The 25,290-nt window shown below is 36.0% G+C and overlaps 1 protein-coding gene across 1 annotated transcript in view; it reads right to left on the bottom strand.

Annotated features, from left to right (window-relative positions):
* The window catches only part of MEIKIN (meiotic kinetochore factor), a gene marked incomplete at its 5' end in the record, with an annotated part of 87,586 nt that overhangs the window by 61,205 nt on the left and 1,091 nt on the right, over positions 1-25,290 (bottom strand). The window contains 3 exons of the mRNA XM_082723374.1: positions 7,107-7,226; positions 15,181-15,318; positions 24,132-24,192. Coding sequence (XP_082579500.1) covers positions 7,107-7,226; positions 15,181-15,318; positions 24,132-24,192 — 319 coding nt within the window. The remainder of the gene's footprint in view (positions 1-7,106; positions 7,227-15,180; positions 15,319-24,131; positions 24,193-25,290) is intronic.

Below are 25,290 nucleotides of genomic sequence, written 5' to 3'. Positions count from 1 at the left end.
AAATTGCATTTAATGGGCACCTGGGTGGCTCTGCCCATTAGGCATCTGACTTCGGCTTCAGTCATGATCGTGGGGTCCTGGGACTGAGTCCTAAGTTGGGTTCCCTCCTCAGTGGATAGCCTGCTTCTCCCTCTCCCCCTTCTCAGTGGCTGTCCTCACATGTTCTCTCTCTCAAGATATTTTTTAAAAATTTTGTTTTTCAATTCAATATAATTAATACATACTGTATTCTTAGTTTCAAAGGTAGAATTTAGTGATTCATCATTTACATACAATACCCAGTACTCATTACTTCAAGTCCCCTCCTTATTGCCCATCACCCAATTACCCTATCTTCTCACCCATCTACCCTCCAGCAACTCTGTTTGTTTCCTTTAGTTAAAATTCTCTTATGATTTGCCTCTCCCTCTATTTTCCTCTTATTTTCTTTTTCCTTCCTTTCCCCTACATTCCTTGGTTTCATTTCTTAAATTCCACATATGAGTGAAAACATATGGTATTTATCTTTCTCTGACTATTTTGATTAACATAATACCCTCTAGTTTCATCCATGTCATTGTAAATAGCAAGATTTCATTCTTTTTGATAGCTGAGTAATATTCGTGTGTGTGTGTGTGTGTGTGTGTGTCTGAGAGAGAGAGAGAGAGATTTCCTTATTCATTCATCTGTCAATGGACATCTGGGCTCTTTGAACAGTTTGGCTTTGTGGACATTGCTGCTATAAACATTGGGATGTATGTGCCCCTTTGAATCACTGTTTGTATCTTGAGGGTTCCCCTTTCTCTGCATCCTCACCAACATCTGTTGTTTTCTGAGTTGCTAATTTTAGCCATTCTTTCTGGTATGAGGTGTTATCTCACTGTGGTTTTGATTCGTATTTAGAAGTGTTGCTTTTTCTCCACATCCTCACCAACAATTGTTTTTTCTTGTCTTTTTATTTTAGCCATTCTGCCAGGTATGTGGTTTTGACTTGTATTTTCCTGATGATTTCATTTGTCTGTTGGCCATCTGTATGTCTTTGGAAACACGTCTATTCAGGTACCCTGCCATTTTTTTTTTTTAAGATTTTATTTATTTATTTGACAGAGAGAGAGACCACAAGTAGGCAGAGAGGCAGTCAGAGAGGGGGAAGCAGGCTCCCCACTGAGCAGAGAGCCTGATGTGGGGCTCCATCCCAGGACCCTGAGACTGTGACCTGAGCCAAAGGCAGAGGCTTAATCCACTGAGCCACCCAGGTGCCCCACCCTCCCCGTTTTTAAAAATTGGATTGTTTGGTTTTTTGGTGTTGAATTATAGAAGTTCTTTATATATTTTGGATATTAACCCCTTATTAGATATATCATTTGCAAATAGCCTCTCCCATTCATTAGCTTGCCTTTTTGTTTGATTGATGGTTCCCTTCATTGTACAAAAGCTTTTTAATGTAGTCCCAATAGTTTATTTTTCCTTTTGTTTCCCATACCTCAGGAGACATATCTAGAAAAACAGTGCTATGGCTTATGTAAAAGAAAGTACTGCCTGTATTCTCTCCTAGGATTTTTATGGTTTCAGGTCTCATATGTAGGTTTTTAATCCATTTTGATTTTATTTTGTGTATGATGTAAGAAAGTTGTCCAGTTTCATTCTTTTGCACATAGCTGTCCAGTTTTCCCAGCAGCATATATTGAAGAAGCATTTTCTTCATTGTATATTCTTGTCTCCTCTGTCACAGATTAACTGCCCATATAAGCATGGTTTTATTTCTGGGCTCTCTCTTTTGTTCCATTAATCTATGTGTCTGTTATTGTGCCAGAACCATACTGTTTTGACTACAGTTTTGTAGTGTATCTTGAAAACTGGAAGTACAACACCTCCAGTTTTGTTCTTTCTCAATATTGTCTTGGCTATTTGGGGTCTTTTGTAGTTCCACACAAATTTTAGGATTATTTGTTCTAGTTCCATGAAAAATGCTATTGTATTTTGATAGGGATTGCATTGACTCTTTAGATTGTTTTTGGAAGTATGGACATTTAAAAAATATTAATTCTTCTAATCCATGAGCATGGAATATCTTCCCATTTGTTTGTGTTCTCTTCGATTTTTTTCATCAATGTTCCATAACCTTCAGAGTACATGTCTTTCACCTCCTTGGTTAAGTTTATTCCTAGGTATTTTATTCTTTTTTGGGCAATTATAAATGGAGTTGTTTTCTTAATTTCTCTTTCAGCTACTTCACTATCAGTGTATAGAACTATTACCAATTTCTGGGTATTAATTTTGTATCTTTAAACTTTATTGAGTTTATTTATTAGTTCTAATAGTTTTTTGGTAAAGTCTTTAGGGTCTTCTATCTCTAGATATCTCTAGATATGTCTAGATATCTATTGATCTATAGATATCTATAGATCGATAGATATCTATCTGCAAATGACAGTTTAACTTCTTCCTTACCGATATGGATGCCTCTTATTTCTTTTTCTTGTTTGATTGCTTTAGCTAGGATGTCTAACACTATACTGTAGTAGCAGAAAAGTAAAATGAAAGGACATCCTTATCTTGTTCCTGATCTAGGAAAAGCTCTCAGTTTTTCACCATTGAGTATAATATCAACTGTGGCTTTTTTTCATAGATGGCCTTATTATGTTGAAGTGTGTTCCCTCTAAACCCACTTTGTGGGAAGTTTTTTTTTTTTAATATGAATAGATGTAAAATTTTGTTAAATTCTTTTTCCGCATGTACTGAAATAATCATATGATGTGGTATATCATGTTGATTGATTTGCAAATACTGAACCATCCTTGCATCCCCATAATAAATCCCACTTGGTAGCAGTGAATGATCCTTTTAATGTATTGTTGGATGTGGTTTGCTAGTATTTTACTGAGGATTTTTTGCAATTATGTTCATTCAGAATTTTGACCTGTAACTATCTTTCTTTCTGTCTCCTTCCCTCCTTCATTCCCTCCCACTCTCTCCCTCTTTCCTTTCTTTATCCTTCCTTCCTTCCTTGCTACCTCCTTTCCTTACTCCCTTCCTTTCTGTGTGTGCATATTTGTCTGGTTTGTTATCCTGGTAATACTGGCCTTGTGGAATGAATTTAGAAGCTTTCCTTCTTCTTCTATTTTTTTGGAAAAATTTGGGAAGAAGAAGTATTAACTCTTTTTTAAATGCTGGGTAGAAGTCACCTGTGAATCCATCTGGTCCCAGACTTTTATGTTTTGGTAGTTTTGTTTTTTTTTAAGATTTTTATTTATTTATTTGACAGAGAGAAATCACAAGTAGATGGAGAGGCAGGCAGAGAGAGAGACAGGGAAGCAGGCTCTCCGCTGAGCAGAGAGCCCGATGCGGGACTCGATCCCAGGACTCTGAGATCATGACCTGAGCCGAAGGCAGCGGCCCAACCCACTGAGCCACCCAAGTGCCCTGTTTTGGTAGTTTTTAAAGTGTTGATTCAATTTTGTTACTGGTAATTGGTCTGTTAAGATTTTCTACTTCTTCCTGATTCAGTTTGGAAGATTGTGTGTTACTAGTAATTCACCCATTTCTTCTAAGGTGTCCAATTTGGGGAGATAATTTTTCATATTATTCTCTTATCATCTTTTATATTTCTAGAGTCAGTTATTACTTCTCCTTCATTTCTGGTTGTATTTATTTGGGCGTTTTCTCTTTTTTTCTTGATGCATCTGGCTGAGGACTTATCAATTTTGTTTCTTTTCAAGGAACAAGCTCCTGCATTCATTGATCTGTTCTATTGTTTTTTGTTTTTGTTTTAGTCTCTATAACATTTATTTCTGCTCTGAACTTTATATTTTCCTTCTTTCTATTCATCTTGGGCTTTGTTTGTTCTTTTTCTAGTTACTTTGGGATTAAGATTAGATAATTTATTTGAGCTTTTTCTTGTTTCTCCAGGTAGACTTCTACCACTTTATATTTCACTCTTAGAACTGCTTGTCTTAAAGGCTTGGAACCGTTATGTTTTCATTTCCTTGTGTCTCTATATAATTTTTGATTTCCCATTTGATTTCTTTGTTGACTCACTGGTTGTTTTATATTATACTGTCTAGTTTCCACATGTTTTGGAGGTTTATTTCCCAGTTTTTTTCTTGTGAATCATATCTAGTTTTATATTGTTGTGGTCAGGAAAGATGCCTAGTATGATTTCAACCTTCTTAAATTTACTAAGACTTGCTTTCTGGCCTAATATGCAATCTATTCCCAAGAAAATTCCATGAACACTTGAAAAGAATATATATATTCTCTTGTTTGGATGAAATGTTTTGTATGAATCTGTTATGTTCATCTGGTGTAGTGTGTCATTTAAAGACACCATTTCCTTATTGATTTTCTGTCTGGATGATCTATCCATTGATTTAAATGGGTTGTTAAAGTCCCATAGTATTATTGTACTACTATCAGTTTCTCTCTTTATGTCCATTAATATATGCTTTATGTACTTAGGTGCTTCAATATTCAATATGTAGATATTTATAACTGTTATATTCTCTCACTGGATTTATCCCTTTATCATTATTTAATGCCTTTATTTGTCTCTTGTTACAGTCTTTGTTTTAAAGATTATTTTGTCTGATAAAAGTGTTGCTGCCCTGGACTTTTTTTATTTACATGTGCATGGTAAATGTTTTTCTATCCCTTCATTTTCAGTCTGTATGTGTCTTTAGGTCTGAGATGAGTCTTACAGGCAGCATATGTTCATTTACAGGCAGCATTTGTTCATTTAATCCGTTCTGTCACCCTATGTCTTTTGATTGGAGCCTTTAGGAAAAGGCTAATATACTTAATATCTAATGAACCTAGAGAGGGAGGGTAAAGATGAAAAGCTGAATGAAAAATGGGGAAAAAGCATGAAAGGAAAACTCACACACACACACACACACACACACACACACACACACACACACACAAAACAAAAATGGCTCTCAAACATATGAAAATGTTAAACTCACAGACAATACAACACAGATTAAAATAAAACTGAGATATCATTTCTCACCTATTAGAGTAAAAAAATTTAAAAATTTTAAAATATGACAATATATTTTGCTGGTGAGGATATGAGGAAACAAGCACTGTAATACTTTGCTGGTGGAAATGCAAACAGGTTTTCTGGAGGAAAATTTGGCAATATTTGACAAAACTATAAATCCACTTACCTTTTGACTCAGTCATCCTAATTCTGAGAATCTACCTTGAAGATATTCCATCAATAATATGTGACAAAACTATAAATCCACTTACCTTTTGACTCAGTCATCCTAATTCTGAGAATCTACCTTGAAGATATTCCATCAATAATATGAATGATATATATAATAAATTTATTCATTAACACATTATTTGTAGTGGCAAAATATTGGGGGAAAACCCCTTGCACACCCTATTCATAAAAGAGCGGTTAGACAAACAAAAGTGCATCCATACAGTGGAGTACTATGTAGCTATCAAAAAAATGAGGAAGATCTCTAAGATCTGCAGTGATTTCTCATACCTATTATTATGTGGATGGAAAAAAAACAAAATAAAAAGTACATCTATATGTATGCTAAGCTCCATGCAAGAAAGAAGAAGATGTAAGAAAATACATACAAAAGAAATATAAGAAGGATAAACCATAAACTAAAGAGATTAGTTACTTATAATGGTTGGATGGGAAAGGTGTAGAAAGAAGAGGGGAATTGGATCAGAGTAGCAGGAAGGACGAAGTGATATTTTCTGAGAATATACATATTTCTTACAACTTTGACTCTCAGAACCACAACAATGTTTCACATACCTTCACATAGCCCCTTCTCTCTGAATAAAGAAACAAACAAATAACAAATAGGATGGGGAATGAAAAACTGAATCCAACACTAACAAATCAATCTAAGTATATTTCAAGTGAATACCAACTGTACTGCAAGGGGAAGGGAAGAAAAGAACTAATCTGTATATATAGCTTCGGAAAACATTATTTTAATTTGTAATAGTAATAACAAACAGAACTGTACAAAAATGCTATAATCTATTTAGTTAGTGTGTTTCTCAAAGGGATCTGGGTTAACAATTCTGAAACTTCTTTATGTGTATACTAGAATTCTATATATACGTAAATAAATAATGAAAGTATTGGACTTGGACACATAAAATAAATATTCATGACTTCATACTGACATAAACAACTGAATAAATAGTGGCAGAAAAGAGATAGTTCTTTTACAGTAGGATTCCAATTAGTAAATGTAGCAGCAAAGTGTGAAATGGAAAATCATCATTACATGAACACCAGAGTAATAAATGTCACAAACTCCTCTGATGACTACTAATGCCAGTGAATGAAAACTTGAGGCGAAACAGAATTTAAGGGTCTTAAACTATCTTTTCTATATATTTGTTAACACAAAGGTAAACTAGTAACTTAACCATGCAGGAAACCACAGACACTATGTTCATCCAATGACGAAGTTTAATATCACCAGTAATAAAATATACTGACCTCAAGAACTTCATATGATGTACTAAAAAGGGCGTAACATCATTTCTGCAGCATTCTTTTAAAAAGTGAATAAATTCATTCCAATCATGAGGAGATATTAGACAGATTCCATTTGAGGGATGTTCTACAAAATGCCTGATCAGAAATCTTCAAAAAGTATCAAGACTATGAAAGACAAAGAAAGACTGAGAAACTGTCACAGACTATAGTAGATTAAAGAAGAAATAACAACCAGATGCAATGTTGGATCCTGAAACACAAGAAAAGAAACTGGTGGAAAAACTGGTGAAATGTGAATAAAGTCTGTAGTTTTATGCCATTGTTAATTTTCTGATTCTGATCATTGTACTAATGTTATATAAGGCAGCATTAGGGAAAGCTAGGTGAAAGATATATAGGAACTCTCTGTACTATTTTTGCACCTTTTATGCATTCTAAAGTTAGTTCAAAATAAAAGTTATAAAAAAGAAGATCCATGTGTGCTTAAGCTACTACTAGTCAGATATTATGTGTAGCCAAAGGTAATCTTAATTGATGAATTTAGCTTATAAATAGTTTTTAGAAATCACTTTTTTTCCAACATTGACGATGGGGTTTCCCCTGTGACATGAGAAAAAAGAATGTGAAAACTTACCTAAAATTGCAGAGAGGTTTGAAAACTGTGGTACCTTCTCTATTGCTACTGCTGTACTGGTATCCAGAAGAGTGGAATTTTTGCATCGTGTACGTTCTTCCAACTTGGGACATTCCCAATCTAAAACAGCAGGAGGAAATGGCACACAACTTTGAACAGCGTACAAATAGTAGGTTATCTCCCTGAGCCCCAACTTAGGTTCCCATACCAGCTTAGGTTCCCCATACCAAGCTGTGGTAATTAAATATTAAATTTTATTTAATTTAAATATTAATTTAATTAATATTAAATTATTTTATTAATTAAATTATTTAATTAATATTAATTAATTTAAATATTAAATAAATTTAATTTAAATATTAAATATGTGGTAATTAAATATTTTGAGAAGACAGATAAAAAAGACAAGCCTTGATTGCATTAGGATAATAAATAATCTTTGGCCTATTTCAGTGCTATTTCTTTCATAGATTTTTGCCCCATAAAGATTATAGACCTAAGGAACAGACAGCATACACAGGAGGTTCCTCTTAATATTTTATGTGTAAATTATACCTAGGTCCCATTAAATATCATATCACTAAATAACATACTAGTATCACTTGATGTCGATTTTAAGCTTTGCATTGAATTCCCGCTATGGAAGGATGAGGTTATTCTCTCTTATGTCCCTGTCCTCACCTTTCTCACAATTCCCACAATTCATTATATTGCATATGTAGTTAGATCAATATTTGGTGTAGACATTATGATGATAAATTGCTATAAAAATGATATTTACTCTTGCAGTATACCATACAATTTCTCCCCCCTACACCCGAGAGTCAATAAGTCTTTTTAATTTTCTCTGTATTTTTCATTGATTTAATCACAAACTCTTTCAAATTCTATAAACCCATTCTTTTTATCCCATTCTCTAGTTCTAAAGTTGCATAATGCTCTATCTTGGTGTTTTTTATCTATTGTGCTAGGTACACCGTGGCCCTTTTAACACAGAAATCATACTCTTTTGCTCTAGGAAATGCTCTTGAATTATAACATTTATAATTTTCTTCCCTCTGTTTCTTCCATTATCTTTGTATATAACTCCATTTATTTGATATTAGATTTTATATACTCTTCCTCTGATTTTTTTTCCCTCTCTCTAAACTGCAATCTTTTTTTCTTTCTTTTCCTCCTGACTCTTCTCTCCTCAACCCTAACTTCTAATCCTTCTTCCAAGTTTTTCCCTGTTACTGCATTTGTTATTGGAATATTGCTTTTTATAGCACCCTACTTTTATTTAATGGACACAATATACAGTTTATGTCAATTAGACTATTTTAAAAAAATTTTTTTCTCCTTGTGTTTCTATTTCTGCATGGTTCTTTTTCTTACTTTTTAATTTTTTGTTGTATTCTAGTAGTAACATTCAACATGAATCTTCCCTCTCAAATTTTTAAGTTTATAATAGAGTATTTTTAACTATATAGCACAGTGTTGTTGTTTAGGAGATCTCTAGAACCTATTGATCTTACGAAACTGACACTAATACCTGTTGAATAGCAACTTCCCATATCTATCTCATCCTAGGCTCTGGAAACCAACATTCTACTCTCTGCTATGAATATGACTATTTTAGATATCTCATGCAAGGCGAATGATATACTACTTATCTTTCTGTGACTGATTTATTTCACTAAGTGTGACATTCTCAAAATTTATCCATGTTGTTGCATTTGGAAGTCTTTCCCTTTATTAAGGCTGAATACTATTTCATCATGTGTATATACTTTGAGTAAAGAACCAGAAGTGTGTTGGTAGATCATATGGTAGTTCTATTTTTAATTTTTTGAGGAAACTCCACACTGTTTTTCGTAGCAGCTACACCATTTACAATCCTAACAACATCATACAGGAGTACTCATTTCTCCATATTCTTATCAACACTTGCTTTACTATTATTATTATCATCATCACTATCATCCCAACAGGTGTAAGGTGAGATCTCATTGTGGCTTTAATTAGCATACCCCTGAAAATTAGTGATGCTGAGCATCTTTTCATATACCTGTTGACCAACTGTTTGCTTGGTTTTAGTCATTTTTTAAAAAGATTTTATTTATTTATTTTTCAGAGAAAAAGAATATAATTACAAGGAACCAGAGGGAAAAGCAGACTCCCCATGGAGCAAGGAGTATGGTGCAGGACTTGATTCTAGAACCCTGGGATCATGAGCTAGCCAAGGGCAGACACTTAACTGACTGAGCCACCCAGCCTTCACCTGTTGGCCATTTGTATGTCCCCTTTGGGGAAATGTCTATTCAAGTCCTTCATCCATTATGGTTTTTTTCCTACTGAGTCGCAGGAGTTTCTTACAGATTTAGACATCAGTCTCATCAGATACGTAGTTTGCAAACATTTCTCCCTTTTTGTATGTTGTCTTTTTGTTCTGTTGTTTTCCTGTGCAGCTTCTTAGTTTTATGTAGTCCCACTTGACTATTTGAGGTTTTGTTGACCGTGCTTTTGGTGTCATAGATCAATATCATCTAGATTTACCCTTGTATTTTCTTCTAGGAGTTTTATAGTTTCTGGTCTTATGTTTAAGTCTTTAGTGCATTTTGAGTTGGTTTTTCTACATGATGTAAGGTAATGGCCTGATTTCATCCTTTCATATGTGGAAGTCCTGTGTTCCCAACATAATTTATTGAAGAGACTATTCTTTCCCTATTGTTTATTCTTGTCACTCTTCATTTAAAATCAAGAAGACTGTATAAGTATGGATTCATTTCAGGGCTCTCCATTCCATTCACCTATATGTCTATCTATTTGCCAGTACCATGTTTTACAATTGCTGTATTTTTGCAATACATTTTGAAATAAAAAAGTGTTGAATTTAGGGGTGCCTGGGTGGCTCAGTGGGTTAAAACCTCTGCTTTCAGCTCAGGTCATGATCCCAGGGTCCTGGGATTGAGCCCCACATTGGGTTCTCTGCTTGGCAGGGAGTCTGCTTCCTCTTCTCTCTCTGCCTTCCTCTCTGCCTGCTTGTGATCTCTGTCTGTCAAATGAATAAATAAAATCCTTTTTTTTTAAGTGTTGAATTTATGTATAGATGTTTTATTCATTATTTAAACTATAAGTAATGAAGTCTCCATTACCATATAAATGTCCATTTATGCCTTTAGGTCTATCAGAGTTGATTATGTTAGGTACTCTGATACTAAGTGCCTATTTATTTATTATCATAATATGTTCCAGATTAATTGACCTTTTTATCATTACATCATGTCTTTGTGTCTAGTGATAGTTTTTGATGTAAAGTCTGTTTTAGCTGATATAAGAAGAGCCACTCCTGCTCTCTTTTGGTTATCATTTGCACAGAATATCTTTTCCCATTGCTCCACTTTAAGACTATGTATGTCCTGAAATATAAAAAGAGACTTTAGTAGACAGCATAATGTTGGACCTTGGTTTTTTTAATCCATTCACTTACTCTTTGTCTTTTGGTTGGGGAATTTAAACCATTTACATTTAAGATAATTACTGACTGGAAAAGACTGTTACTATTTTGTCAATTATCTTCTGTGTTTTAGTTCTTTTGCCCCTTTACCTCTCTTGCCATCTTCCTTTCTGTTTCATTGATGTTTTTTCATACTGATATGCTTTTATTCCATTCTATTTTTCTTTTGTGTACCTTCTTTTAAAAAAATATTTATTTATGGGGCGCCTGGGTGGCTCAGTGGGTTAAGCTGCTGCCTTCGGCTCAGGTCATGGTCTCAGGGTCCTGGGATCAAGTCCCGCGTTGGGCTCTCTGCTCAGCAGGGAGCCTGCTTCCCTTCCTCTCTCTCTCTGCCTGCTTCTCTGCCTACTTGTGATCTCCCTCTGTCAAATAAATAAATAAATAAAATTTTTTAAAAAAAATTTTATTTATTTATTTGAGAGAAAGATAAAGTGAGCGTGAGGTGGGGAGGGGCAGAGAAAACAGACTCCATGCTCAGTGCAGAGCCCAATGTGGAGCTCGATCTCAGGACCTTGAGATCATGACCTGAGCTGAACCTGAGAGTCAGATGCTTAACCAACTGTGCCACCCAGGCACCCCAATCTTTTGAGTGTCTTCTATAGGTATTTTCTACATGGTTACCATAGTGCTTATATAAAATTTTGTTTTAACAATCTATTTTAAGCTTCTAGCAACTTCAATTATATACAAAAACTTCATATATTTATTTTTTTTTAAGATTTTATTTATTTATTTGAGAGAGAGAGAGAAAGTGAGAGAGCACAAGCAGGGGTAGTGGCAAAGGGAGCAGGAGAGGCAGGCTTCCTGCTAAGCAGGGAGCCTGACAAAGGGCTTGATCCCAGGATCCTGGGATCATGACGTGAGCTGAAGGCAGATGCTTTAGCTGACTGAGCCATCCAGGCGCCCCAAAAAACTCTATATTTTTATTTATCCCTTCATACACACTGTTACTGATGTTATAATTTATACCTTTTTATAGTGTGTATCTATTAACATATTTTATTATAGTTATTTTAATAGTTTTAGTCTTTTAACTTTTTCTTTAAAAAGATTTATTTATTTATTTGACAGGCAGAGATCACAAGTAGGCAGAGAGGCAGGCAGAGAGAGAGGAAGCAGGCTCCCCGCTGAGCAGAGCCTGATGCAGGGCTCGATCCCAGGATCCTGGGATCATGACCTGAGCTAAAGGCAGAGGCTTTAACCCACTGAGCCACCCAGGCGCCCCAACTTTTTTTTTTTTAAAGATTTTATTTATTCATTTGACAGAGAGAGACACAGGGAGAGAGAGAACACAAGCATGGGGAGTAGGAGAGGGAGAAGCAGGCCTCCTGCTGTCCCTGTGCCCCGGTAACCATCAGTTTGTTCTCTACCATTAAGAGTTGTTTCCTGGGCGCCTGCTTAGATCAGTTGGTTGGGCAACTGCCTTCAGCTCAGGTCATGATCCTGGAGTCCTGGGATGGAGTCCCACATCAGGCTCTCTGCTGGGCGGGGAATCTGCTTTTCCCTCTAGCCACCCCCGCCTTGTCCTCTCTCTCTCTCATATAAATAAATAAAATCTTTAAAAAAAAGAAACAAGTTTGCTTCCTGGGGTACCTGAATGGCTCAGTTGGTTAAGCATCTGCCTTTGGCTGAAGTCATGATTTCAGGGACCTGCAATCGAGCCCTCATCAGGCTCCCTGGTCAGTGGGGAGCCTGCTTCTCCCTCTCCCCACTGCTCATATGCTATCTCTCATTATCCCTCTCTCTCTCAAATAAAAAAATCTTATTTAAAAATTTTTTTCTTGGTTTCTCTCTCTTTTTCCCCTTTGCTCTTTTTGTTTCTTAAATTCCACATATGAGTGACAGCATATGGTTTATTTGTCTTTCTCTATTTTACTTAGCATTATACTTTCTAGCTCCACCCATGTCTTTGTAAATGGCAAAGAATAAAAAATTATTTTTATGGCTGAATAATACTCCATTTAAAAAAATGACAGTGTTGCTGGTTACAGTATTCTTGGTTGACAGTTTCTTTTCTTTGATCACTTTAACTGTATCTGTACAGTTCAGCCACCAATGTTTCTGCTGAGAAATCCATCGATAGTCTAATGTGGACTGTTTTCTATGTAAGTCTAGTTTTCTATGTAAGTCTAATGTAGACTGTTTTCTTTTTTTTTTTTTTAAGATTTTATTTATTTATTTGAGAGAGAAACAGTGAGAGAGAACATGAGCGAGGAGAAGGTCAGAGAGAGAAGCAGAATCCCCGTGGAGCTGGGAGCCGGATACGGGACTCGATCCCAGGACTCCGGGATCACGACCTGAGCCGAAGGCAATTGTCCAACCAACTGAGCCACCCAGGCGTCCCTGTAGACTGTTTTCTAATGTAAGCTGTTTTCTATTTTGCTTTTGTATTACTGCTTTTAAAATTCTTTGTCTTTCGCTTTTGATCATTTGATTATGAGTTCCTGTGTGGATTTCTTTGATTTGCCTATTCTGAGATTCATTGGGCCTCCTAGGTCTGCATTTCCTTCCCCAAATTTGGGAATTTTGCAGCTATTATTTCTATAAATAAATTTTCTGGCATGTTCTTTCTCCCTTTTCCTCCTTCTACCCACATTCTCTTTCTCCTCCCCCCACCTCCCACCTCCTCCCTTTTTCCCCCTCTTCCTTCTCTTTCTTTTATCCCTCCCTTCTTTCTTTCCCTCCCTCATCTCTTCTCCCTCTGGGACCCCTGTGAAGTATAAATTGCATGTTTCATTGTGTTCCTTGAGTGTCTTAAGCTTTCCTCACACAATGTATTTGTTGTTAATGGCCAAGAGTCATTTAGAATATAGCAGGTCCCATCAGCACTCTGAGACAGATGAGACAGAAGCCATTCCCTTAGGCAGCACTCTGAAACAGTCACAAGAGTAGCCAATCCTTTGGGAAGCTCCCAGAAAATTTAAATTTCACACACAGTTCGGTCCTTTTTTTCCCTCCCCACGGAGAAGCTGGGACCTGGTGGTTTTCTGCCAATTGTGCGGCAATGTGCTATGAGTGGGGATTATGGTGAGAGAGTGTCTTGAATTTTCCTACTGGCTTTGATGTGGCTGATCTCATACATGCCTTGGGTATAAGAGTCCCTTGACTAGCTTCTAGATTTCTCACAAAAGGAATAAGTCCATGTATTACTGTTGAATTGGTGTGTCCATGGGGGAAGGAGGAGCCAGGGCTTCTTATTCCAACATTTTGCTGATATCTTTTCCATATTTTCCTTTGTTCTGATCTCTATGTTTTATGTTAGAAACTTTCCTCAGAGGTCTGGTGATTCTTGGCTCTCTACTCATATTTAAGAGAGGGCCGTAAGAGGCTAACTGGGATTTCTGTGGCCTAGTTGGGGTTTGTCACAAGTTAACTTCATTTTAGGGTGTTCTTGTCAGCTTCACTGAAGGGCTACTGAGGTCAATATCATTAGATATTTTCTTTAGGGTAGTTCAGATTTGTTAGGAAAGAATCTTCCATTCTCCTGCCTGAAATGTTCAAGTCTGGATGCTAGTATTCTGGAAGCTGAACAGAAAAAGGGAATGTTGGGTTGGTGAGGGAACAGGTATTAGGTGAGAAGGTACAACAATTCCTAATGTACACTTCATTTAATTTCATCTCTACTTCATTCTGTACAGTATCTGAAACAGTTGGCTTTTTCTATGTAATAAATAGCCCTCAAATCTCATGGACATAAAATGAAAGCATTTATTTTTTATTCCCATGTCTACAGATTGGTTCAACCAGGTTTGCTTCAGTTTACATTTCTGCTGATATGCTGGGGCAGCTCTCTGCAATCTACAGATTGCCTGGGACTGTTCTGTTCCATACCTCTCATTCTGGGATCCCCACAGGAGAAGCTGAAGCTAATTACGATATATTCTTCTCACAATGTTAAAAGTTTAAGAGGACAAGTCCACCCATTTAGGCATATTTTAAAGATCTGCTTATGTTTCATTCACTGATATCCTACTGCTCAAAGCAAGTCATATTTCCATTGCTTTTCCAGAGCCAACGAGGGAGAGAGTACACTCTGCCCACTACAAGGATATGGCAACAATGTGGATATATAATATTACCACAAGGGAATAAGTATTTGGGACCAACATTTCAAAATATCACAGATCCTTGTTTTTAGCAGTGCTTAGTATCCTATAGGCCAAAGTTCCTCTGTTTCAAAACACCCCAAAGAATAAATCTCTAAGTTCCATTTGAGTAAGAAAGTAGTCACCACATCTTTCACATTTCAGACATACCTTTTTACAAGTACTGGTGTAGCCAAATTGTGAGCTTCTCTGGGATACTACAGATCAAACTGGCCTGTTTTGGGGGCATTCCCCTAGTATCTTCTTCCTTTTCTTGTCTGGTAGCTTTTAGTATACGTGCTGCCGAAGCGAGCACTGTCCGGTAGCTTTTAATGAATAGTCCTATGTGATCAAGCATGGAATGCAGTAGTGGACTGGGGAAGGAGGTTTTGTTGAGGAAGACAAGCATATCTTCTCAAGAGGAATATTATTTGTGAACAAAGGAACAATTTCTATATGGGTCAGCTTAAGGTTGAGAGTATTTTCTTACCTAAAGAATCTGATCCTCTGAAGAGTTCAGGTGATGAGAAACTGCTTAAACTCTCTCCAAAACTCTTGTGTTCTGTGTAAGAGTCTGTGAATGAATAGCTCAGAAGAGAACTAGAAATACCATGCTGCAAACTTAGTCCTATAAAATAAACAAAGGAAAAGGGTAAAATGTTTCAATAGCAAATAGACTCAAAATCCTAGGAATTCATATTTGTAGAAACATAAATGCAATTATATAGAGAGAATGTAAAATTACTTATACAAACAACTGAAAAAGCATACTGTTGCCCACCACTTTAATTTCAATCTTAGAAATTCTGGCTTTGATGTAGAGAAACCATTATTTCAATCTTAGAAATTCTGGCTTTGATGTAGAGAAACCATTATAATCTTTTTCCATTGCTTTACCAAGTTTCATAATTTATTTCTTCCCTTCCTTAGGTTAAGTTGTGATTTTTGATTCCAAAATGCAAGTTTTACATATAAGTAACCCATAATTGTAAACTAACTAACTGAGAAGGAAAAGTAACTCTAGTTATTCCATATAAAAAACAATGAGCTTAAACAGACAAATAGATCAAAGGAATTCAACAGAAAGCCCAAAAATGACTTATACAAGCATCTTTTACCAAGATGCAAAGGCAATTCAGTGGAGAAAAGACACTGTTTTAAACAAATTATCTTGAAGGAATTGCGTACCTATATGCAAAAGCAAAACAAAACAAAAAACTTGCATTCATATCTTCCATCAGATAAAAAATGGGTCATTGACATAAATGTAAATCCTAAAAATACAAGGTTCAAGAAAAAAAAAGCAGAGCAGAAAATCTTCATGACACTGAGGTAGGCAAAGATTTCTTATAACACTAAGATTAACAATAACTATAGCAATGATCATTAAACTTCATAAATTTAAAACTTCTCTTTGAAAGAGACTGTTAAAAGAAAAAGACAAGTCACAGATTGACAGAAAACATCTGCAAATAGATTGGAATCCAGAATATAAATAATTTTGAAGACTCAATAATAAGAAAACAAACCTTTCAATAAGGGGCAAAATATTTGAACAGAGAATCTCCCAGACTAAGAAGTCTTTAAAGTTATCCCTATAGAATAAACTATAGTGAAGAACTTTAACATAAATGAAAGGGAAGGAAATTAATACCAAAACTTAAGAAACAGGTTTAGTAAAAAAAGGGAAAATGTAGTCTTCTCTAGTCAGCATTTATTAAACATTTTTAACCGAAAAGATAGATGTTAACTCTAAATAAAAACTAGCAGGGTGTTGGGAGGGTTAGGGATAAAAGGGGAGCATGACTCTCATAAATTTATTTTTCCTGTGGGGCACTGACTTATAGCCCATCTCTCCTCATCCATTACCTACCTGAGACAACTAACTCTTTGTCCTTCCTACATTGACCTTACCACATCTTTCTCTTCCACTCCAATACCATCCTTAAAGTTGACAATTATTTCCAATCTGGCCCCCTCTTCTAACCACCACTCAACACTTAAATTGATTGACCCAATCTAATCTCTTCGCCACATCAGATGTCATAGGTAGGTTGATCATCTTTTGCTTCTCTTACTCCAAGTGCCCCAGAGTATCTTGTCCCTGTCCTCGCTTCTTAGTCTTCTCACTCTGTCTTCATCCTTCCCCTCTCACATGTTGTTACATCTCTCTTGCCTTCCAGTTTTCAAAATTCCATGAACACCACACACAGAGTAGAGCCAGACCTTCCACCAAACCCCAGAACTCAAGCCAGGCTTAGAAATTAGGAAAACCCCATGCTCACCATCTGGGTAGTTGGGTAGAGAAAAAAATATATAAATATTCATGATTATAGCAGTGGAAGGATGTTTCTGGAGTCACAGGTTAGAAATGTAAATGCACTTAAAGTTATATTTATGTCAGCTTATACCATATATATATATATATATATATATATATATATATATATATATATTTTTTTTTTTTTATTAAGTCAACTTGTTCTATAAGGCTTGTAACCAAAACAGCAATCTGTTGTATCATATCACCCCATAATTCCCTAATCTCCAGAGTCAACTATTTTTAACTACTAGCTGTTTCTTCTAACACTCCCTTTATATTTCTAAATTAAAATGTGTTCAACAATTCTATTATTATGCCAGCTCAAATATATTTATACCCAAGCCATACACTATGAGCTATAGACAGATCCTTTTGCTACAAGTTGCTACAAGTTGTTTTTTTCAATTACTGATTACTCAATTTTAAAATTAGTTTTCTAGGGGCACCTGGGTGGCTCAGTGGGTTAAGCCGCTGCCTTCGGCTCAGGTCATGATGTCAGGGTCCTGGGATAGAGTTCCACATCGGGCTCTCTGCTCGGCAGGGAGCCTGCTTCCTCCTCTCTCTCTCTCTCTCTGCCTGCCTCTCTGCCTACTTGTGATCTCTCTCTGTCAAATAAATAAATAAAATCTTTTAAAATAAATAAATAAATAAATAATAAATAAATAAAATTAGTTTTCTAAGTACCGATCACTATTCTGTCCCAAGTATTTACAAACTTATACATCTCTTCTCAATACTTTAAAAAATTTCCAAGTTATCTATCAGTTCCTTTCCCTTTTTTTCTTTTCTTTTTTTTTCCACCCTTATTCCCCCTTTCTCCTCTTTCCTTCTTTTTCTCCCCCTTCCCCCTGTTTTTTAAGAAGTACTGCTATTGAAGCTCTCAATTCACTTGCTCAAATTCAGACCTCTTGTCCTCTAGACATGATGCACAGGTGTCTTCTTGGAATTCCCCTTTTACCATTATCCTAAGGAATTCTTTCTGAATCTTAAGAAAGTCAATCAGATTGCCTCTGATTGCTGGATACTTTGATTTCTTCTTTATTGATTTATTCTCTAGTTTTGCTGGAGTATCTCCTTTATCTCATGGGAAAAGATGGAAGACCTGTCTAGAAATTTGCTTATACTACTATCTTCATGCTTGAGTAATTGTTTGGCTGGGTACAGAATTCCAGACTCGTGTATTAAAATGACTGATTTCATTTTCTGATGTTTGACAAATTCAAACCTCAGTGCTATCTCTGCCCCACATCTGGGCAAGCTGATAAGAAAGTCCTGATGTTCCATCTTTTGGCAATGGTTTCAAGTTAAAACCATGCCTGGGAAACTCCATCCTGGCCTCACTTAACACCCCTTCTACTGTTTCTTCTCCCTGTTCTCTCAAGCCATTTTCAGTCCTATTTGGAAGATGCGGTTCTCTCTAGAAAGTCTCATTATGTGAGTGACAAACCTTTCCTTAACCCTCTCGGTTATACAGGTGGCATCATCAGCCTTGAAATATGAACTGAATTTTGCCTGGGCATCTATTCTATCTCTGCTAAATCTGTATGCTTCAGAATTTTAAATGCATTGCCCCACCATGTTCTAGCTTCCGGAGTTGCTTTTGAGAATCTTAATGTCATTCATATTCTCCATTGCTTATTTGCAATCAACAATTTTTTTCCTGGAAGACTGAAGGTTTTCTCTCTTTATCCTGAGGATATTTAAGTTACATTGTGTTGTGCTTGGTATGAGTCTTTTTTCATTCATTGTGATGGGCAGCTAGTGGGCTCTTTTGTTATAAAGAGAATTTCTTATAATTAATTTCTTAATTCTAGAAAAATGTCTAGCTTTATGTGTTCATAATTTCCTTTCTGTTTACTCTATAATATCTCGAACTACTATTTTTCAGATGTTAAAATGTCTGAACTCATCTTCTCATTATTTTTCCTTTTTTTTTTAAGATTTTATTTATTCATTTGACGGAGAGAGATCACAAGTAGGCAGAGAGTCAGGCAGAGAGAGAGAGAGAGAGAGAGGGAAGCAGGCTCCCCTCTGAGCAGAGAGCCCAATGCAGGACTCGATCCCAGGACCCTGAGATCATGACCTGAGCCGAAGGCAGCGGCTTAACCCACTGAGCCACCCAGGTGCCCCATTATTTTTCTTTTTAAAATAGCAGTTTTATTGTGGCAAAATTTATATTCCATAAATCTCCACCTTTTAAAGTATACAATTAAGTGATTTTTAGTATACTCACAGAATTGTGTCACCACTAACACTATTTTTATCTTTTATCTTCTGATGTTAGTTTAACTTTTGGAGTATTTCCTTAAATTTATCATCCAATCCTTCACAGAATGTTTTCTTTTTCTTCCTTCTTCTTTTTTTTAAAGATTTAATTTATTTATTTGACAGAGAGAGACACAGCGAGAGAGGAAACACAAGCAGGGGGGAGTGGGCGAGGGAGAAGCAGGCCCCCTGCAGAGCAAGGAGCCTGATGTGGGGCTTGATCCCAGGACCCTGGGATCATGACCTGAGCTGAAGGCAGACACTTAATGACTGAGCCACCCAGGCGCCCAGAATGTTTTCTTTTTAATTTTGTATTTGTATTATATTGTATTTGTATAAAAAACCATATAAAATTTGTGTAAATATTTATATAAAATTTGTACAAAAAATTGTACTATGATTGTGTTTTGTATTTGTATGAAAATAATGTATTTATTTTTAATTTTGTATTTTTATTTTTTAAGAATACTTTTTGTTTTCCAACTGCTCCTTTTCATGGTAGTCCATACTTTTACCTTGGATACATATTTTCATTCTCCTGAGGAGAATGAAAACATGGCTTTTAAATTTTTTCTTTACTTTACACTGTATCCTTCAAGCTTCTTTTCATTTGGTACCATTTATTTGAAATGCTTTCATTAAATGCCTTTTAATTCTTGAATGTTCAAGAATGATGCTCTAAAACATTAATTGGAAATTCTAGTTCCATGAGTGGGATTTAGGAAGTAGTGGGCTTCACAGAAGGGTACTTAAGATAGGGACCAGGTCATTACTGCTAGAATATAGGTCTCCTTCTGGTCAGAGAAGATTCTAAAAGCAGAATCCTCCAGTCTTTTTTGGAAAAAAAAAAAAAAAAAGGAGTATTTTCCTGAGTGGGGTAAGGTGGGATAATGGGCCCGAAAGTTACACCACTAAGAATACAAACTTTAGTTAATTCCCTTCCCTCCTCCCTGTACCCCTACTACTTTTCAATAGGGCATCCCTGAGTCCAGATCCTGTGCTTCAATGTATCTGGACTGCCAAGGTAGGAAAAAGAGTAATTGTCTGACCACACTGTTAGGGAAGGGAGCAAAGCATTTAACCATTACTTTTAAAGATTTCTAAAAATCCTCCTATTTTCAACACTATCTGTACACATTTCTTCAGGAATATGTGATGCCTCTAATTCCTGAAACTATAGCTTGGATCAGTTTGTTTCTTCATTTGTCCTTACTTTAGGCATCTAGCTCTCAATTATTTTTTCCTTCTCTCTCAGGAAAGGGAGAAGTAAATGTCTATGTTCAATCTTCTATACTAAATATAAAGTCTTGAATTAATTTTCATCATGTTGCAAAATTAACTACATTCCAAGACAGAATTAAAATGGTTACTTAAGTATTAAATAGAATTCTGTAGGTTGTTCAAACCTAACCATTTACATTTTATTATGGGAAAAAGTATTCTAGGTTTCAAATATCAGTTGACAAAAATGTCTTAGAATACAACCAGTCTGCAAATTAGAGACAGTCTAGTCTCTATTTCCTTCTATCTTTTACCCATCAACTTGATAAATCTAGTAACCAATGACATATATTATGTATTTAAACTACAATTTAAGAAAATAATAATTATGATTAAATAGTTTATTTTCTCTAAACAGAATATAAAGCTCATTCAACAAGGATTTGCAATTATATAAGGTCCCAAACATGAGATAGGAACATAAAATGTAGGGCTTATTCTCAATGGCTTTAGCGCCAAAAGTAACAAAAGCAAAAATACTACTGTTTTGAGTCCTAACATAAGTATACAAAGAGTACCACAGAATTCCCAGGGAAGAACAACTCTTGTAGGAAGAGAGAAGATGGGTCAAGAGAGTTCCCAGTAGAGACAGCACCTGATTTTTTTTTTCCTTGAAGAACAAGTATAAGTTAAACATAAAAAGAGAAGAGAAGGAAGGAAATGCATTTGTTGAGCACCTTCCATGTTCTTTTGTACTATATTCTAGGAAATATTTCTCTATTCTACTTTCTAGACAGCTAATTTGATTTTGAGCTGAATTCATTTCAATATTCCGATCATTTTCTGAGCTTTAAAATTTGATGATTTTTTAGTTTCTAGGGACTATAATTTCTGTTAAAACAGATTGTTATATTATGGATCTAGTGGTCTCTTGTCTTTATTTTTTTCAATATTTTATTTATTTATTTGAGGGAGAGGGAACACGAGCATGGGGACAGGCAGAGGGAGAAGCAGACTCCCCACAGAGCAAGGAGCCTGATGTGGAGCTCCACCCCAGGACACTGGGATCATGACCTGAGCTGAAGGCAGATGCTTAACGCATTGAGCTACCCAGGTGCCCCGGCCTCTTGTCTTCAAAGAGATATTTAAAGTTTTTTGCTATTTCTCAGCTGTTAAGGTTACTCTGTTTGCTCAATTTGTTGCCTCTCTTCCATGCCACTGATTTTATTCAAAGTTTTGGCTGCTCTTGGTTGTCTGTTTATATTTCTACTTGAAAATCTTTGCTTGTATAGCAGTGCATATACACTCTGAAACAGCAGCCTACTTCTGGAGACTTATGAGTGATAAGACATTCTGAGAACCTGGGTTCTGCATGGTGATGTCCTCCTGTATTTTCTGGGTATTGTAGGTTACATGGAGCACTGTCCTAATTGTCCGGATAGTGTACATACTACAAGGTTCCATTATCAGAAATTCCACTTCAGGGGCACCTGGGTGGCTCAGTGGATTAAAGCCTCTGCCTTCCGCTCAGGTCATGATCCCAGGGTCCTGGGATGGAGCCCCGCATCAGGCTCTCTGTTCTGTGGGGAGCCTGCTTCCTCCTCTCCTCTCTGCCTGGCTCTCTGCCTACTTGTGATCTCTGTCTGTCAAATAAATAAATAAAATCTTAAAAAAAAGAAAAGAAAAGAAATTCCACTTCAGAGGTGCCTGGGTGGCTCAGTCGGATAAGCGTCTGCCATCAGCTCAGCTCATAATCCCAGAGTCCTGGGACAGAGCCCTATACTGGGCTCCCTGCTCAGCAGGGAATCTGCTTCTGCCCCTCTTCCTGCTCCTTCTCTCTCACATGGCCATGTTCATTCTGCTCTCTAAAATAAATACATAAAATGTCTTAAAAAAAAAAAAGAAATTCCACTTCAGAGAGTCATACTACATCTGTACCCTGGGGTTAATAAGCATAAGCATAATCTATCTCTTTCACTTTTTTATCCCTCTGTGATCTTTGTGGCATTCTGCAGTTACTTCAGACTCTCTTCTGCTTCTCATTCCAGCCTCAAAATTGACACTTAGAATCCAAACCCTTAGTTCTCTTTGCTTAGGAGAGTTTCCATGGTTTATCCTGGCAGCCAGCATTGTAACTGCCAATGTTTCCAATGTAAGAAAGGGATGAGGAAGAAGAACCAGGCCACATAGTTACATAATGTAGTGTTTAATCCATCACCTTGACAATTCCTTCAGAGTCCTTTCTATTACTTTTTTTTTTTTTGCATTTATTGACCAACTGTTTCAAATGTCTCTAGAGCTGTTCTTACCACAGCAGCAGTTTTTCTCTGTTCTTCAAATATTCAGCAATCTGATTTCATCTGATTTTAAGAATTCCTCAGTATTTCTGGTGTGCTGATGGCATCCTTTCTATTTTTTAAAATAACTTTGATTACACCAATATGTAGATGGCTCACAAACTTTCTATCAGCTTCCCTCCATATCCAACTGCCCATATGGCATTCTACTTAATCATCTTAAAAGTACTCATAACTGGGGCGCCTGGGTGGCTCAGTGGGTTAAGCCGCTGCCTTCGGCTCAGGTCATGATCTCGGGGTCCTGGGATCGAGTCCCGCATCGGGCTCTCTGCTTGGCAGGGAGCCTGCTTCCCTCTCTCTCTCTGCCTGCCTCTCCATCTACTTGTGATTTCTCTCTGTCAAATAAATAAATAAAATCTTTAAAAAAAAAAAAAAAAAAAAAAGTACTCATAACTTATATTAAAAACATAATTTATGAACCTTCCCTCAAACAAGATTTTTTTTTTCAGTAAATGGCACCACCTTATATTCAGTTATGCAAGCCAGAAACAGATGTCATCTTTGATACGTCCATCTACTTCATTCTTCATTTGCCAAACTCTGTCAGTTTCATTTCCTAAAATAGTCACAAGTTATGCCCACTTTGTTCCATTTCCAATGTCATCTTTTAGTACAAAGTGCCATCATTTCCCCCTAAACTACTGTATAACCCCCTATCTGATCTATTTGCATCCATTCTGCTTATTTCCATACCACAGCCAAGGTGATCATATATTTTCCTAAGTAAGACTTCAGTGGCTTCTTGCTGCTACAAATACAAACACCAAAATCTTTGACATAGCCTACAATGTTATGCAAGGCCTCTTTCTGTTGAACCTTGGCTTATTACTGCATTCCCCCCTTCTCTCTGTACTACAGTCACACTGGCTTTCTTTCAGTTCATAGAACTCACAAGGCTTAGTGGCGTATTAGGGTCTTTGCACATGCTGTTCCCTCTGCCTGGATGGCTCTTAACTCATCTCCTTGCACAGTTAATTTCTCCTTTTCTTCCTAAGTCAATTCAATTACTATTCCCTCATGCAATCTTTCCCTAAACTTTCTAAATAAACTCAATTAGTTACACTCAAGTCAATCTCTTTTGTAGTATTGATCTCAATTTTAATTGACTGGAGTGTGCTTGAAGGATGAGGATGAGGTCCATTGTACATGCAGGATTCACCTGGACTAGGAGAAAGACACTTCTTCCACTGAGATGGGAAGATGAGGCAAAAATACAAATGGATGCTTCTATTTGTAAGAAACAAAGCTGAGAGAGTTCACATCTGATAATCTTACCTGATACTAGCTCACTATTGGATGAACTACAGTCAACCTGGAGGTCATCAGTCACTGATTCCTAAGGGAAACGAGAATTAAAGATATAGCACAAATTATGAGACTGAATATTTTCATATTATAATATTATATCACACTAGTTTGGTTACTTTGAAAATGAAAAACTAGTATCAACATTGTGTATCAGTTTCATATGTAATTGATTCTTTCAGCCTACTGATCACAGATGTAATCTGATAATATTAAATCTAAAAATAAATACTAAAATATAATAACATGGACATATCTACAGACTCAGCAATATACTAGTCAACTAACTACTGGATAAAACAGCAACTAGACATTAAAGGTGAATATTTTTATGATCCCCTAGGCTGGAAGGGCTTTTCTTTCTCTAAATACGAAAGCAAAATAAATGAAAAGAGTGATAAGTTAAAATACCAGAAATATGATTAAAGGCAAACAAAAAAATATAAAACTATTTGTTATGTGTGTATAAAGTGTAACTATCTTCAATGTATATATCAATAAGCATTTCACAAAAAAGAAACACAAATGGCCAATAAAAGGAGGGGGAAAAAGTGTAAACTTTACATTCAGAGATACTGCATTCAGAGAAATGCAGTATCAAATAACATGCTACTTTTCATCTATCAAATATATGCATTTTTTTCCTTTTTCCTTTTTATAAAAATTTTAAATTAAATTCGCCAACATATAGTACATCATTAGTTTCAGATGTCATGTTCAATAAAATATATGTACTTTTTAAGTATCAGGTAAAATGGTACCAAGTGGCCAACATGAATCAAACTTTAAACATGATCCAACCCTTGACTCACTGCAAAGTCATTTGTCTTAGGATAACAATTTTAAGGTACACAAAAAACTTCCGTGGTACAACGTCCACTGATACCTAAAATGGTAAAACCTCAATCCTCCAACCACCGGAAAATAGTTATATAAATTACAGTATATTTATCTCTAAGACAAAGCACTATTTAGACACTGAAAATCATATTTTTGAAGGCCATTTAGTGTTAGAGGAATATACAGTAGGATAACAATTTCTGCCTACTTGTGATCTCTCTCTGTCAAATAAATAAATAAAAAAAAAAACAGAAAAAGGAATGTAAGGAAATACATAAAAATTAGAGGG

The sequence above is a fragment of the Mustela nivalis genome (genome assembly GCF_964662115.1).
Source record: "Mustela nivalis genome assembly, chromosome: 3".
Taxonomy (NCBI): Eukaryota; Metazoa; Chordata; class Mammalia; order Carnivora; family Mustelidae; genus Mustela; species Mustela nivalis.
Note: the sequence above shows the minus strand (reverse complement) of the source record. Positions and strands in the feature narration are given on the sequence as shown.